We start from the raw sequence: 17,282 nt of genomic DNA, 5'->3' as shown, positions 1-17,282 counted from the left end.
TAGGTAATACCTACTCGGGCAGTGACCGGTCAACAGACCCTTTAGTACCCGAAGATCTTTTTTATTCAGATTTAGTAAGATCCGAGCTTTCGCAGCACTCGGTGTGATAAATCTTCTAGCTTGCCTGAATGTATCCGTGGCGTCCCAGCTTCGTTTATTACGCGGGCGATGCGTTCTAAATTTGCATGGGCCCACGTGAAAAACGACTTTTTTGAGTTGCAAATATAACAAAGCAAACAGTCCTAAAACGTTTAAACCTCGTTTGAATATGATAGTGGCCAATCTAGAAACCAAAATGCAATATTTTAAATTTTGAGTATTTACACAAAAAATTGTGATTTTTTTTGAAAACTGATGTATGATCACTCGTGGCGGAAAACGTGATTGAAATGAGGTCGATATCTTGTACCGTTTTTGAGTAATGGAGGAAAGCAACCCACGTAAAAAAACCGCGTAAAAAAACAACTTTACTGCATGTTTCTTTTCATAGTTGGATTTCACATTTTTAAACATAACAGGCAAAGTAGTAGTCCGATTGCAAAACAAATCAAAAGGGTCTTATGGGGCAACTAGACCTTCCATATGACATTAATTTTATGAGAATCGGTACAGCCATCTCTGAGAAACATGAGTGAGATTAAAGAGTCTCCAGAACACGTTTCTTTCCATAACTTTTGAACCAATCTTTATAAAATTCGAAAGTTAAAGTTTTTCGGGTAGCCCGTTCATTTGAAACCGATTTTATTGAAATCGGTTGTGTAGTTTCTGAAATAATGAACTTTCGTGATTTTCACATTTTGATGAATAACATACAAACTAAAAATCCGATTACAATAAAATTTAATAGGGTCTTATGGGGCAACTAAACCTTTCATTTGAGAACAATTTTATGAAAATCGGTCCAGCCATCTCTGAGAAAATCGAGTGAGATTGAAAATTTGCACATACACGCACACACACGCATAAAATTCTCAGCTCGTCGAGTGATATATGCCATTCGGCCCTTCGGAGCACTTTCATACCTTCGGTTTTGCCAGTGATTGCTATCCCTTCCTAGGAGAAAGGTAAAAAAAAATGTTCTCAGCAAAGGGTTTTAGTAGAAAAACGAACCAACAGATTGATAATCAACTGAATCACACACCCCATCCAATTTGCATACCCACCTTGCTTGAACAATATCGAAACCGCCAAGTAAATATTATTGAGTAAATATGCGGGTGCGTGCTGATATTTTTGTACCTATAACAAAACGGTAAACATGATGGCATCACTCTGTTTTCAACTGAAGAATTTGCGAATTAAATGCTTTATCATTATTTACTCGAATTTACATTAGGTTTCAATACACGATTTTCAATCGCATATATCATATCAAAAATATATAAAAAAAAAATATAGTTAGTGATCAGCACATACCTTTTAAAAAAATATGCTCGAGAAATTAAAAGATGGGAAAATATTTCGAGCGTCCATCGTTATCGAATGAAACCAACAACCATTTTAGGCATCCCATACAAGATTAATGACCCTTTTGATTCTATACAGGGTGATAAGAGAGGTAGGGTTCGAAAGTTTTATTATGTTCTATAATGATAGTTCACAGAAAAAGAATCTTTCGAAAGAAGTGATGGCGTGGAATGAAATTATGGGATGCCAGTAAACAATTTTCCAGACAAAAAGAACCGCGGTCGAGTGATCTGAAAATACGCAAAACCCATTTTTGATATGAATGAAACTTTGCACACATGTATAACATATCAACCTAGTATTTTCCGCAGGTGGAGAAATGTTTAAATCGAAGGATTTAAAAAGTTTAGTACAACCATTTTATATTGTTTTTTTAAGTAGAATACTTCTCTCAGGAAGTTCGGTTACATAGGGATGTGAAATGAAAATCTAAAACCGAAAAAAATGAAAAATATGTCCAATTTCAAATGCTAATAAATCGGTTAGTATTCGATGGATTTCTTTCGTTCTTGCAGCAATAGATTGGAAAATCTTCTAAGATTCTTCCCGAAATAAGATAATTGTAATTTTATTATTCACACTATTGTACTGTTGAAAATAGTCAAGCCTTGTCAAAACGTAAAATTTGACCTCTGATTGGTCGTTATATGCTTGCTTCCCAAGCACGGTCGACAGGATCATATACCTTGCAATTGAAAACATGCTATTTGGCCTATATAAGAGCCTGTTTCAGCCGGAGCCGCTCATAATAGTTCTAGACAGCGACAACAGCAGTCGTCCTTCCTTAGCAGCAGCTAGGGTTGCTGATATTTTATCGATATTTGATATTATCGATATTTGTTCGTCACTATATCAATATTTTTGATCGATATTGGCGCACTCGGTATTATCGATATTTCGATATTGCGACTCGATATTGCTGTCCGGTATTCTCGGTTGCCATCAGGGGAATGCTGCCGTCAAAATTTTGCCAACCAATCATAAATTCATGATGGCATCAAAATTAAATTTAAAATGCTTACACACATTATAAGATATTCATTGAAAGTGCACATTATACTGAAAACAAACGTTAAGGCTTGGTTTCTCCATTGATAAATATATTTATTCGAAAATAGGTCAATAGCAATTAAAGGACGTTTACTCTATTTCAGCTATTTTAGGGCAAACCAGTTAGCTGGCATCCCGCCATGTTTCCAGAACTAACATCTCAGCGTGTGTGTAAACGAGATAGCATATCACCGCCACTTTTCATACGCATAACATAGCATATGTCAATGGGGCCCGCGATGAAACAGAGCAAATAAGATAGAGATAAGATAGAGATTTAGGGAAACCAACTAAAAAGTAGGTACCAGAGTTGTTGGTACTAGAATCAATAAGTGGTAGATGGAAAATGTAAGCAGTTCGACAGAAATATGGTTGCCATATTTCCATTTTTATTGACAGCATGTATAGAGCGAATTTCCAGAAATTTGGGTGTGGAACTTCTCGGGTCAATAACCACCACAATAAACCGATCAAATGCGATGCCTTGGTGTTGCATTGGGATGGCAGAATCGATTCATTTTCATTGCATCAAAGGGGTATTTTTCTGGAAGTACAGTTTATCAACAACAAAAAAATACGTTTGAGTTTGAGATATACCAATTATTACTGGAATAATGGCCGTTTCCCCGAAACGCTATTTTTTGCAGAGGCTTGCGGTGATCCTGATAGAGACTCAGCGGTTCACCCGAAATCAAAAAACTCATATTATTTCATTAGTTTAGAAGTGTGCCGGGTCCTTGAACGATCGCTTTTATGAGTATTTTGTTTTCAGTGCAAACGGGAACGTTTTTCCCAAAAAATGCACGTTTTGAGCGCTAAAAATTGCATTAAAGATTTTTTGCGGCAAAATGTAACTGTATGTTTCAAAAAGCGATCGTTCAAGGATCGGCGAATTTAATAACAAAAATTTAAAAAAAAAGATGAAGGAAATCGGTTCATTTTTCGGAAAACACTATTCCGAGATAATCGCGTGTAAAGTTTCAAGTTTAGCTTATACGGCCGTGGCGAGGCGCGCTGCGAATCGCTCTAACTTTCTTCCTATTCGATAAAATATCAATATCGGCAGTTAATATCGATTTGAATATCGATGCCATTCTAAATATCGTTAAAACAAATATCGATATTCTATTTTCGATATCGACAACCCTATTAGCAGCACTAGCCCTGTGGTTAGTCACCACGTCTCAGGAGCAGCGCGGTTTTTCTCAGCATGTGTCGCCAGACAGCCATTATTCCCCCCGTGTTGGGGCAGCATGAAGATTGCCATCAGGAAATCCAATTTTGGAAATCAAAATGCCTTTTCCAAGGCAAATAAACAAGTCATTGAAAGTTAATAATTTTTGTCAACGCAAGCAAGCATTCTGTGTTGCATCCTAGCAATTTAAGTCTGTCGCACCCGTCGAATTTACTTAATGTAAAATAGCTTCCACAGGGGCCGTTCAATAATTACGTAAGCATATTTTTCCACTTTTTAAATCCCCCCTCCCCCACTCGTAAGATATCGTAAGATTTTTTGATGAACTCTTTGACAAGTTGCTCTTAGTTCACGGTTCTCAAAGCTTCTCGTAGTTCTTTGCTACTTCCCTGAAAGTTCGTGCCTCTGTCGCTGAAGATAGTGGCTGGCACGCCTCTTCTAGCCATAATATTGCGTATCGCTAGGATGCACGAATCGGTCGTCAGTGTGTGAGCTATTTCTAGGTGGATAGCGCGAGTTGTAAGGCAAGTGGCAAGGACCCCCCATCGTTTTTCGGTTCGCCTTCCGATGCTTACAATCATGGGACCGAAATAGTCCAACCCCATGTATGTAAATGGTCTAGTGAATGCAGCGAGTCGTTGTGGAGGTAAGTCGCTCATTTCTGGCGGTTGAGGTAATGCACGAGTGTTTTTACATTCTTGACATTCTTTGCGGATATTGTTGTATGTGGCTTTAAGTCTGAAAATACGAAAGCGCTGCCGTATCTCATTTATTGTTGTTTCATGATTTTGATGGTTGAACCGCCTGTGGTAGTCGAAAATGATGAGTTGGGTGACTGGATGGTTTCGCGGAAGGATTATCGGTTGAGCGGCGTCGCTGGCGAAAAAAGGGGAGGTCTGTATTCTACCACAAACTCTTAGCACACTGTTAGTGTCTAGGAATGCGCACTGTTGGTAAAGCTGGCTGCCTCTAGGTATTGACTTGTTAGGAGTGCTCTCATTTGAGTTTCTGGAGAGGATGGCGATTTCGTCGATGTAGGTTGATGCCTGCGCTACGCGAAACAGATAACATTCAGTTTCGATTAGTTCTTCTTGTTTAAGTGGTCCATCTTTTCATTCCTTCTTGTTACGCCTCATGTTGTGCACCCAGCGAAAAACAAGAGCGGTGCAACGTAGTAACTTCTGCCAATCTGAGAGCGATTAAAATTAATAACTGATTCTTCGATCCTGGTGTGATACAGTAAGTGAGGACGAAGTTCTTCGGTTGTACCGCCAATATGGTTATCTGAAATGGGCCAGTCTCCGGGTGATTTCCGTAGGAACGCTGGTCCCTGGAACCAGCGACTAGAGGCGGACAAATCCGGACGGCCTTTCCACTTTGTTCCTCGTCCGCGACATTCTGTTTGGTCGATATCCAGTTCCATTCGCGTATATCAGATGCCTCCAGTATCTCGCTAACTCTGAACGCGACGTACTGGTTATAGCGCCGATGGTCGGATTTCAGCCAGCATAGTACGTCCTTCGAGTCCGTCCAAAAGAAGCGTTCCTTCACTCTAATGGACAATGATTTAGAAACGGTTTCCGCAAGTCTAACGCCGATAACCGCAGCTTGCAGCTCAGAGCGTGGGATTGACAGATATTTCAGAGGCGAAATTTTTTTTTTAGAGCTAACTAGGGAGCATTCGGCGACGGTTCCTTCCTGATATCTCAAGTAAGCGATAGCGGCGTAGCCAGTCTCACTCGCATCTACGAATATATGCAGCTGGATCGTTGTACTGTCGGCTGTAGACGTCACCAATCGGTAGCAACGAGGAATTTTCACGGTTGTTATTTCTGGTAGTGCTGAACACCACGTTGTCCACTTGCTAAGGTGTGAGTCATCGATTAAGTCGTCCCAGCCGATCGAAGCGCGCCCGATTTCCTGATTGAGTGTTTTTGAAACCATTAGAAAGTGCCCTATGAGCCCTAGCGTGTCGAACACCATCATGAGAGTTCGAAGGACCTCTCGTTTAGTTGGTCGACGTCGTCCAGATAGTAGAAGCTTGTCTATGCAAGGTGAAATTTTAAACGTAAAACAATCTGATGAGGTGTCCTACCATAGCCCGAGAATCTTTTCGAATGAATTTTCACCGCTTAGGTTTTTCTCCTCTATTGTTGGCTCGTGCATCGCTTTCAGGACTGCTGGTGAGTTCGTTGTCCAATTGCGGATTTCAAATCCGGCCGACGCGTGTATCTTTTTAACCTCTGTCGACAGTTGAATCGCTTGTAATTCTAATTCTACACTTAGAAGCATGTCGTCGACATAATGTCTCTTTACGATTGCTTCGACGGCAGCAGGATATTCTTGTTCATATTTTGCCGCATGAGTATTTTCTACGTACTGAGCGGTACTTGGTGAGCAGCAGGCTCCAAATGTCATTACCTGTACGACGTATGTACTCGGGTTCGTGCTAGTCCCATCTTTCCAAAAAAATCTCTGGCAGTGCTGATCCTCTTCGCGAATGTGGACTTGGTGATACATCTCGCGGATGTCATCACAAATTGCGATCCGATACTCGCGAAACTGGATCAATACCGATAGCAAGGAGGTTAGTAAATCTGGGCCTTTAAGCAATACGGAGTTCAGCGACACCCCGTGGGCGGTTGCGGCTGCATCCCACACGAGTCTTGTTTTTCCTGGTTTGTTTGGGTTTAAAACCGGAAACATAGGCAAATACCAGACCCGAGAGCGTTTCACTTGCAGTTCCTGTTCCGAAAGTTTACGGATATATCCCTTCTGTACATGATCATAGATCTTTGCATTTACTGCCTCTGCTAACACTGGATCACGCATCATTCGCCTTTCTAGACATTGCCACCTTTTAAGAGCCATCTCTTTGCTATCTGGGAGCCGATCGTTTTCGTACTTCCAGAGAAGTCCTGACTCATACCATCCATTCACAGGTTTCGTTAATGTTTCGAGAAGCATCTGCGCTCTTACATCCTCTTTTGACTGTAGAAGTTTCACAGGTTTGCTGATACCAATACTGTCCAGTGTGAAGAAACTTTTAACCATTTGGTGCAGATCTTCATCGAGATCTTTATTGCACTGGCAAACTTTGACGGAATGATAGTTAACAGAGTGTTCAATTTTATCTTCGGTTGCGCATTTTCCATAGATTGTCCATCCAATTCTCATTTTTATGGCTATCGGCTCCTGAATACGTCCCTCACGGCTCTTTTGTACGTACTCGACACTGAGGTTGTCCACGCCTATCAAAATCCGAGGATAGGCATTCTCGTACGATGCAATGGGTAGACCAGCAAGGTATGGATACTTTGCTTGAATATCGGCGTACCGAAGTGTTTGCGGCCGAATTCTAAGGCTTTCTACGGTGTGTACTAAGGACAACTTATACTTCTTTCGTTGTTCACCGCAACTGGAGATATGTAGGATTACGCACTCTGAGGAGGTTTCCATTCGGTGTGCTCCTCCTGTCCAGCCGAGACATAGCGATTTCATTGGCCCTATAGCGCCTAGCTCTTGTGCTAGATCTTGTTCCATTAACGAAATGTCGGATCCGTCGTCAATAAACGCGTAAGATTCAATAGTTTTCGAAGGTCCATAAAGAATGACCGGAAGTATCCGAAACAGGAATTGCGATTCACCCTGATGAATGTTACAACTTAACTGCGGGTTTGTCGGTGGTGTAGAACTTGTGGACATCACTGTCGGGAAACTATTAGTTTGTTGTTTTCGGAGTGAAGAAGAGGATGATGAAGGAAGGTGCATCCGTTTGTACCGCACGGCCTTTGTTGTCTGCAGGACCCGTTGTGTCTCCGTAGGCATTTTCGGCACAGCTTGCACTCTCGCACGGCAACCCACTTCGATTCGGCGTGTACATTTCGGGACGCTGGCACAAGCTTTCTTACATATGGGACATTGCTTTTCGCACTCGCTGTAAGCTGTTTGCTTTGTCTGCATTGGCGCCGTATGAGGTTTGCTACTGCTCGACTCGATTTCAGAGTGCATGTTTAAGAATCCATCCTTTTTGAAGGAACGTTGTCTTGACTCACCGCTTCCCGACGGCATTACTGCGCTCGCATCTTCTGCTGTTGAGTACAGCCATGAGCTAAAGTCTAGCAAGTTTGGGTTGGGTTTATCTCTGGAATGCTTAGCCCAATCTAGCTTTAATGCTGAGGGTAGCCGTTCCACCAGTTCGTACCGTAGCGAAGCATTGTAAACGAAATCATGCACCTCACACACTTGAATTGTTGCGATGAGGTTCTCCACAGTGAGGGCAAAATTGACTACCGTCTCTAACCTGTCAAGGTTCGGCGACGGTAAGGCGCGAACCTTTTTCACGATTGCTTGAACGATTGCCTCCGGTCTACCATACAACATTTTTAGCGTAGACATAACGCCCGCGACGTTCGATGGATGTAGCAGGCGGCATTTAACCGCTTCCAACGCTCTTCCCTTAAGACATTTCCGAAGCCGCAGCATGTTTTCTTCACTCGAAAATCCGCACATTTGAGTAGAGTTATTAAACACCGAAAAAAAGAGTGGCCAGTCCTCTGGATTTCCACTGAAGTCCGGAAGATCCTTGGAAACCGCTTGTCGTGCGGCGAGCTGACTTCTGTTCAGTATGCAAACAGTTTCATCTCCGTCGTTCCGGCTCTTCAGGCTCTAAGCCGGAATTTACATCTTTCCCACAACGCTCTGTGTCAGCTATCCATTGCTCAATTTTTGATACTTTACTAGCATTGGAATCGCTTATCACGGATGAAGAATCATTTTCATACTCAAGAAGAGCCTTGAATTTTCTCTCTAAAAACTTCTGTTCGAGCTTTTTTTGCTCCTCGATCATCATCAGTTGCAACTTTAGCCTTCTCCTAGCTTCACTTTGCCCTGTTCTCATGCTACCTTCAGTACGCTGAGACGGGGCTGAACGTGAGGGTTGCAGATCTCCGCGTCTTGCGGCGGGAGTCGTTCGCTGTTTTTCCTCAGCAGTCACACACTTGAAGCAACTCCAATCTGCATTCTGAATTTCATCAGTCACGTTTACGCACGTGAAGTGGTACCACAAGTTGCAATTATCACACTGAACCATATTTTCGTTATCCAGCTCAGCACACAACTGACAGTTCGATACCCGATTCGCGCGACCGTTCCGCGGCGGATTCCGTCCTTCGCTTGTGCCACTGTTAAGCTCACCGAGTTTTTTATTTTCGACAGGCATGTTATTTGTATCTATTTGGGCATTAGGAGGGGAATCAGCGGCGCTGTTTGACGAACAGTTAGTGCTTGTACTCGCCTTTTTACCAGTTTTGGAATCCTTTGGCATCTCTCAATCCGGATAAAAGATTTTGTAAAATGTTGAAAAAATAGTCGCGGGTGTCGCCAGAAATTAACCAGATTTATTAACTGCCTGCTGGTAACAGGGGATGTTACAAAATCCTACGAATATAGTTTATTGAATAGAAGTAGGTGGGGAATTGTTGAAGTATCTTACTTTTAGTAATTTTCAACAGATTTGTTTGCTTACGATCTGCTTTCAATCTTCTCGATTAAGACTCTAGGGTTAGATAGATTTTAATTTTATAGTAGAAATTTAATTGGAAACTTTTCACATTCCTCACCCTTTGGAAAGTATTTGCCAATCATTTTAAGCCTCAACTAGTCGTAGATGTAGCTATAAGAGTACTCATTATTGCACGTGTTTGTAGAATTAACTAATGAGGATTGGACTCAGCGTATGCTGATTTTAGCGTTGATGCAGATCAACTAGGTAGGTTAAATATTATCAATTAGCTAGGTTAAGTATTAGATTTAAACAATCGATAATTTTAGGTAGTAAATTCAAGTTATGCACTAATTTATTGATAAGTATAGAGTGGGTAGACTGCATTTTAGACTTCTCCTTTTCCTTCAAGTTTCTTACTTTAACTTGAAGAAACATTTCCTCTTTAATTCGCTTGAACATATCCCAACACAGACGCGCAAATCGTTTCTGTTGAAAAATCGACGTTGTCCGTGTATCTTAATTCCCCCAATGTTAGGGCAGCTCAAAAGTTGTAATCAGTAACCGATTTTGTACCGCAAAGTGCTTTTTTTCAAGGCAAATAAACAAATAATTGAAGGTTAATAATTTTCTGGCATCAACACAAGCAGACATTCTGAGCGGGATACAATCAAATTCGGTTGTAGTTGTCTAATTTTCACTTTATTTAGTAAACCCCCCACTGTAGGGGCAGCGCAAAGGCTGCGATCAGCATAACCGACATTGAATAATAAACTGCCCTGTTAGAACGCATTCACAAAAGCAGTTAGTTTGACTATGCAGAGCTAATATGAAGTCGATTCAATCAATCAGCAGTAACAGAATTTCGTCGTCCCCCAGTTGCCAAGTTGCAACATGATGCAACACGCAACAGCGAGCAAACGAAATCGCTTGATGTTACAAACCGCAATAAGATACGGGTTAAAACCGTTGCGTGTGTGAGAACACCATCGGTGTTTATTCGCTGGATACAAAAATCAAATGCGAATTGTGGAATAATTTGTCTGAAGAACATTAGGGAATGGAACAACTGAACTGATAGGGCGTGGCCTATTTCGTAGCACCCTTCGGCTATAAAAGAGTGTTTCTGGGAAAACTAGCTACATTCATTAGTCGGAAGGTGAGCTGGATGGACCGTCCACAACGTTGACAGCAGCAGCAGCAGCAGATATCAGCACTCAGCGGTAACAGAATATATCAGGGGGTTGTGCCTGTGGCTGCCTTCAAATTAAACAAATCACTTGCCCTGTGGTTGATCACCACGTCTCAGGCCTCTGCCTGAGAACGAACGCCAACGCGAGCGATCGGGCGAGATTTTTGCCGTACATCAGCCGGCACTTCCTCTAATGTAAAAGTTGGATCATTTTGTTCAGAAGAATATTACTGTCGGTAATATTACAGAGATGCGATTGCATTATATCCGATATGGAATTGAACAATTGTTCTTTTGAGGACAAATGAAACACTTAATTTGAAGAGTTAATAGTTTTGGGTACCAGTAGCAGTATGGTAACAGCCTCAGCGGTAGGTTCAGCCGGTACTTCCATGAGGCGGATGTTATAAGGAAGTAAATGGAAGCGGCATGGCGAAACAGTTCGGGTGTGCTTAGACGCGCGTCATTTTTCGTTGTTGATATTATTCCCCACATGAAACGAAGCGCTTTCGTACGATAGCGGCGGTATTAGCGGTAGATGCATTTGCCAACACTTACTCCAGTAAAGCCGTGTCTAATTTTCAATGTGAAAACACCTTTCTATTGTGTTGGCCGTGCACATTAGGCCTCTGCCAGGCTAAACGCGAAAAGCGGCGTGAACCGTTTCGCCCGGCCGTAGGTTAATGTGCAGCCGTAAGTAGAGCTGTGTAAAAGTATTCTACTTCAACCTCGCGGTCGTGGCTTTGCAGCACACAACCCTCCTGTCATTTTTTTTCATAGGTATTTATATAATATATTCACATATGTTATTTATTCAACCATATTTATTTAATAATTATTATTTACATTGGGAGGCACAGAGTTGTTATGTGGCGAATTTGTGTCAGCCAACAAAGGTGGCTGCAACACAGCTGCAATCTACTCTCGAACGATTATTTTTAGAGATTCCACATCATAGCCGTTGGCTGAAGAAAACATGAATTCATTACCATGATTGAATAAGATTCTTCATGAAAATTCTTACCCTCAAACCTAAATAGAATGGTTTTAATGATACCAATATTCCTTTGTCTACCACATAATTCGCAAAGATCTTCTCATTTTCGTCTTTGGACTCCATGGTGGAACGAATGACACTAGAAGTTTGTCGTTGTTCGACAAGTTAATGGATATTGGTTTATAGTCATAACGTTTAAAAAAATCACAGAAAGGTTGTATGCAAAGCCACGACCGCAAGGTTGAAGTAGAATACTTTTACAAGAAAGATAACCCGGCTGCTTGCGTGTCAGTCATTTTTCCTAGCAGTATTGAAAATTCTGTGAAAATGAAGTTGAAGTACTACTCAATTTCAGTTTGCACATATAAATACGATCTCACTGAACAGGAAAAGAACAAACTCTTTGCGGCGCGAACAAGTTTCAACAGTCAGAGTATATGTACATGTAAATTCAAATTAAGATAATTAATTTTTGGTTAAAGCTCAGAACGAGAAAATATTAAATCTTCAATTCATTTGTTTGGTTGTCCTAAAAAGGACAGTTTGTTGTTGAATTTAAGATCGGATATGACGCTTATTGCATCTCTGTGTTACGCCGATAGCGGGAGTTATGATGAACTTGCGTATGACGAAGGCATCGTATTACCTGTTTTATTAAATGGGAGAAAGAGGAATATTGTAAAATTTTGTAAACATTTAACTCAAACAATATTACCAAATCGTAGTCAGGCACTCTGACAACAAAGTTGAAGGCTGTTTTCACACTGAAAATCTGACAGCCAGCAGAAGTTTTGATTGCTAAAATCCAGAATGCCGAACAGCCGTAAAGAGAGTTGTTTATTTACCCACGGCAAGCTTCTCGCCCCATCGCTCGCGTTCGCGTTCACCATGGCAGAGGCCTCACTGTCTTTGTGAACGCGTTCTAACAGGGCAGTTTGTTATTCAAAGTCGGTTATGCTTATCACAGCCTTTGCGCTGCCCCTACAGTGGGGGGTTAACTCAATAAAGTAAAAATTAGTCAACTACAACAGAATTTGATTGCATCCCGCACAGAATGTCCACTTGTGTAGATGCCAGAAAATTATTAACCTTCAATTAATTGTTTATTTGCCTTGAAAAAGGCATTTTGCGGTTCAAAATCGGTTGCTGATCGCAACCTTTGAGCTGTCCTCACAGTGTGGGAATTAAGATACACGCACAACATACACTGTGGAAGCTATTTCACATTCAGTAAATTAGACGGGTGAGACAGATTTAAATTGCTAGGATCCAACACAGAATGCTTGCTTGCGTTGTCAAAAATTATTAACTTTCAATGACTTGTTTATTTACTTAGAAAAAGGCTTTTTGATTTTCAAAATTGGATTTCCTGATGGCAATCTTCATGCTGCCCCAACACGGGGGGAATAATGGCAGTCTGGCGACACACGCTGAGAAGAACCGCGCTGCTCCTGAGACGTGGTGACCAACCACAGGGCTAGTGCCGCTGCTAAGGAAGGACGACTGCTGTTGTATCTGTCTAAAACTGTTATGGGCGGCTTCGGCTGAAACAAGCTCTTATATAGGCCAAATAGCATGTTTTCAATTGCAAGGTACATGATTCTGTCGACCGTGCTTGGGAAGCAATCATATAACTACCAATCAGAGGTCGAATTTTTTGTTTTGACAAGGCTTGACTATTTTCAATAGTACAATAGTGTGAATAATAAAATTACAATTCTCTTCTTTTGGGAAGAATCTTAGAAGATTTACTAATCTATTGCTGCAAGAACGAAGGAAATCCATCGAATACTAACCGATTTATTAGCATTTGAAATTTGACATATTTTTCACTTTTTTCGGTTCTAGATTTTCATTTCTCATCCCTATGTAGCCGAACTTCCTGAGAGAAGTATTCTACTTCAAAAGACGACTTGTTACATGCTATGATGGATGTTCGTCAATAGCTTGTAGAAACAGTGGAAAAATCGCTGTTTCCACAACAAAATGACGTTGGTAACATAACTTCAGTTGGCAAGCTTTTGAAGTAGAATACTTCTCTCAGGAAGTTCGGCTACATAGGGATGTGAAATGAAAATCTAAAACCGAAAAAAGTGAAAAATATGTCCAATTTCAAATGCTAATAAATCGGTTAGTATTCGATGGATTTCCTTCGTTCTTGCAGCAATAGATTGAAAAATCTTCTAAGATTCTTCCCAAAATAAGATAACTGTAATATTATCATTCACACTATTGTACTATTGCAAATAGACAAGCCTTGTCAAAACGAAAAATTCGACCTCTGATTGGTCGTTATATGCTTGCTTCCCAAGCACGGTCGACAGGATCATATACCTTGCAATTGAAAACATGCTATTAGGCCTATATAAGAGCCTGTTTCAGCCGGAGCCGCTCATAATAGTTCTAGACAGCGACAACAGCAGTCGTCCTTCCTTAGCAGCAGCACTAGCCCTGTGGTTGGTCACCACGTCTCAGGAGCAGCGCGGTTTTTCTCAGCGTGTGTCGCCAGACAGCCATTATTCCCCCCGTGTTGGGGCAGCATGAAGATTGCCATCAGGAAATCCAATTTTGAATATCAAAATGCCTTTTTTAAGGCAAATAAACATATCATTGAAAGTTAATAATTTTTGTCAACGCAAGCAAGCATTCTGTGTTGCATCCTAGTAATTTAAACCTGTCGCACTCGTCGAATTTACTGAATGTAAAATAGATTCCACAGTGCATGTTGTCCGTGTATCTTAATTCCCCCAATGTTAGGGCAGCTCAAAGGTTGTAATTAGCAACCGATTTTGAACCGAAAAATGCTTTTTTCAAGGCAAATAAAAAAATAATTGAAGGTTAATAATTTTCTGGCATCAACACAAGCAGACATTCTGTGCGGGATGCAATCAAATTCTGTTGTGGTTGTCTAATTTTTACTTGAGTTAACCCCCCACTGTTGGGGCAGCGCAAAGGCTGTGATCAGCATAACCGATTTTGAATAACAAACTGCCCTGTTAGAACGCATTCACAAAAGCAGTTAGTTCGACTATGCAGAGCTAATATGAAGTCGATTCAATCAATCAGCATGAACAGAATTTCGTCGTCTCCCAGCTGCCAAGTTGCAACATGATGCAACACGCAACAGCGAGCAAACGTAATCGCTTGATGTTACAAGCCACAATACGGTTAGGGATAAATCGTTGCGTGTGTGAGAGCACGGTGTTTATTCGCTAGATACAAAAATCAAATGCGAATTGTGGAACAATTCGTCTGAAGAACATTACAAAATGGTAAAACTGAACAGAAAGGCGTGGCCTATTTCGTAGCACCCTTCGACTATAAAAGAGTGTTTCTGGGCAAACTAGCTACATTCATCAGTCGGATGGTGAGCTGGATGGACCGTCCACAACGTTGACAGCAGATATCAGCACTCAGCAGTAACAGAGGATAGCAGCGGGTTGCGCCTGTGGCTGCCTTCAAATTAAACAAATCACTTGCCCTGTGGTTGGTCACCACGTCTCAGGCCTCTGCCAGGCTGACTTTCGTACGATAGCGGCGTTATTAGCGGTTGATGCATTTACCAACACTTACTCCAGTAAAGCCGTGTCTAATTTTCAATGTGAAAACACCTTTCTATTGTGTTGGTCGTGCGCATTAGACCTCTGCCAGGCTAAACGCGAAAAGCGGCGCGAACCGATTCGCCCGGCCGTAGGTTAATGTACAGTCGTAAGTAGAGCTGTGTAAAAGTATTCTACTTCAACATTGCGGTCGTGGCTTTGCACACAACCCTCTTGTGATTTTTTCCACAAATCATGCGTTTGGCAATGTGTTGTGACAGGTAGACTCATTATGCAAAGAATTTTAATTTACTGAAAATAGAGATGCTTTTTTTTAAATTTTTCTTTGAAGAAACAGTAATGTAAAATTAAAGACAAGTTTTTATTTAAGATGAAGTTTGAAAAAAAAATCAATTCCAACATTTCTTAAAATATTTGTATCCCAGTGATTTTAAACGATTCAACTGGTTATTTTACATCAATAATCTTATAACGATAAACTTCAAAAAGTGTTCCCGTTTTCAAGCAATTTTGAGTTAACGTTTAGAAAATCAGAAAATAAACACTGACGACCAAGGATGGAAAAAGTTGAACCGCATAACAATTATTCGGGAATCGTATCTAAAAATGCTAGTTCCAGAAATATGTTTTAATAGTTTCTGCCAACAGTTGTATACCGCAATACCGAAGACGTTTTTCATTTTGAGGAATGTACGAAACTGGAGGCTAGCGGTTCGTTGAATCCAAACATTGTGCGATAGGCTGTAGTAAACAGAGCCGTTGAGAGCAAAAGTGGTACATGTGCCACTAAGTAAATTTTCAGGAGACGCGATAAACGAAAACACTCGAATAGTAAATCATTTTTAACTATTTGTTCCAATATAACTGCACTAAATCATTCCTGGAAAAGTTTCAAAAGACGGTACATGAAAGCATAAAGAGTTCTAGTTAAGAAACTTACACAAACTTCGATGGGAAAACATGTTCCACTTTTGATCTATGGGAAAAATAATGACAACCAGAAAACGTTGAGAGCAAAAGTGGTACATGTCCAGTCTGAACATGAAGGATGCATTATAGCTCGCTAATCTTAGGACATAGAACATTAAGTCTCCAGCAGAGTTGTCCAAGTGATTGAGTACTATATGATGATGATCTGTTTGTTAAGGAACTCTGACTCAGGTTCAGAAAGGAATATACCTCATTCAGCCGGAACGCGAACCGCAATCTCCACGCAATGGTTCATATCCCTTCTGGATTAGGTATATTTTTTCCGAGCCAAAGTCACATCTTCAGTTTTCGTTTATTTTTCGCATTTCATAGAACTGCATGCACTGCATACTTTGCCAAAGCTTTTTAAATGTAGTCGTAACAAAAAATTTGAAATTATATTGACGAACCATTACCTACCCTCAAAAACATTTTTTTTGTCAACTCGAATAAAAACAAAAGTAGGTTCGCCAAGGATTATCGTGCTTCATTTAATAAGCGCGAAATTAATTATTTCTTGTGCATTAGTTCGAACAATTTGCAATCATTTATGCGCATGAAGAGTTAAAAAGCGAAAGAAACAATTTAACCTTTAATCAATAACCATTTGGTTATTTTGTTATCATATGATCAATGGTTTGTTCAGCCGAATATTCGTCCCACCGAATAATGCAAAAAAACATTATTCGGTATTCGGCCGAATAGTACTATTCGGTGCATCTCTAATCTTTGGGATTGTTATTTGGGCGATAATTACTACACGATGGACCCAGGCTCAGCTTTCGGTAGTCTACCGGTTGCTCTCCAGATCCAGAAATACCGTTGAAGAGGAAAACTGTAAATTGTGTTGGCTATAACTCTGGTATAAGTTATCAGATCTCGGCTTTTTTTTTTTTTTTTGATATTATGGTATATTATTGCGTTCTGCATCAATTTATACAAAAAAAAAACAAAAAGTGAAAAGTGGCACATGTACCATTTTTGCTTATAAAGGCTCAACTGGGGAAGAGGAGTGTTAAGAAGAGTGTATTCATATGTTTTAGCAGGTGAAATCTTTGAAAAATTGTATTTCAAAAGCTTTTATCTTTCCTGAAATTTTGTCTATAGACGACTTACTTACATATTGGTCTGTGTCCACTGGTCTGGCAGAACAAAGGGATGAAATTCGAGAGTGGCGGACCCCGATTTAATGAAAGCTATTGATTTGATTTTGGATACTCAAAGTTATTCATACGCTCAGAGAGATTTTTGTTTCCATTTGAAAAATCTATCGAGCACATTTCATTGTGGTTGTCCTCATTTGACTGAGGTGAAATTTTTTTGATTAGTGAAAGACGGATCTCTGTTTC

At 40.6% G+C, this 17,282-nt stretch overlaps 1 protein-coding gene across 1 annotated transcript; it reads right to left on the bottom strand.

Moving 5' to 3' along the window:
• Positions 1 to 5,803: 5,803 nt before the first annotated feature.
• Positions 5,804 to 8,197, bottom strand: LOC129716836 (uncharacterized). The gene has a single exon (XM_055666675.1). The coding sequence runs from the start codon at positions 8,195 to 8,197 to the stop codon at positions 5,804 to 5,806; it is 2,394 nt and encodes a 797-aa protein (XP_055522650.1).
• Between the last annotated feature and the right edge of the window lie 9,085 nt (positions 8,198 to 17,282).

This window comes from Wyeomyia smithii, chromosome 1, assembly GCF_029784165.1.
Source record: "Wyeomyia smithii strain HCP4-BCI-WySm-NY-G18 chromosome 1, ASM2978416v1, whole genome shotgun sequence".
NCBI lineage: Eukaryota > Metazoa > Arthropoda > Insecta > Diptera > Culicidae > Wyeomyia > Wyeomyia smithii.
This window is presented reverse-complemented; position numbering and strand designations above follow the sequence as displayed.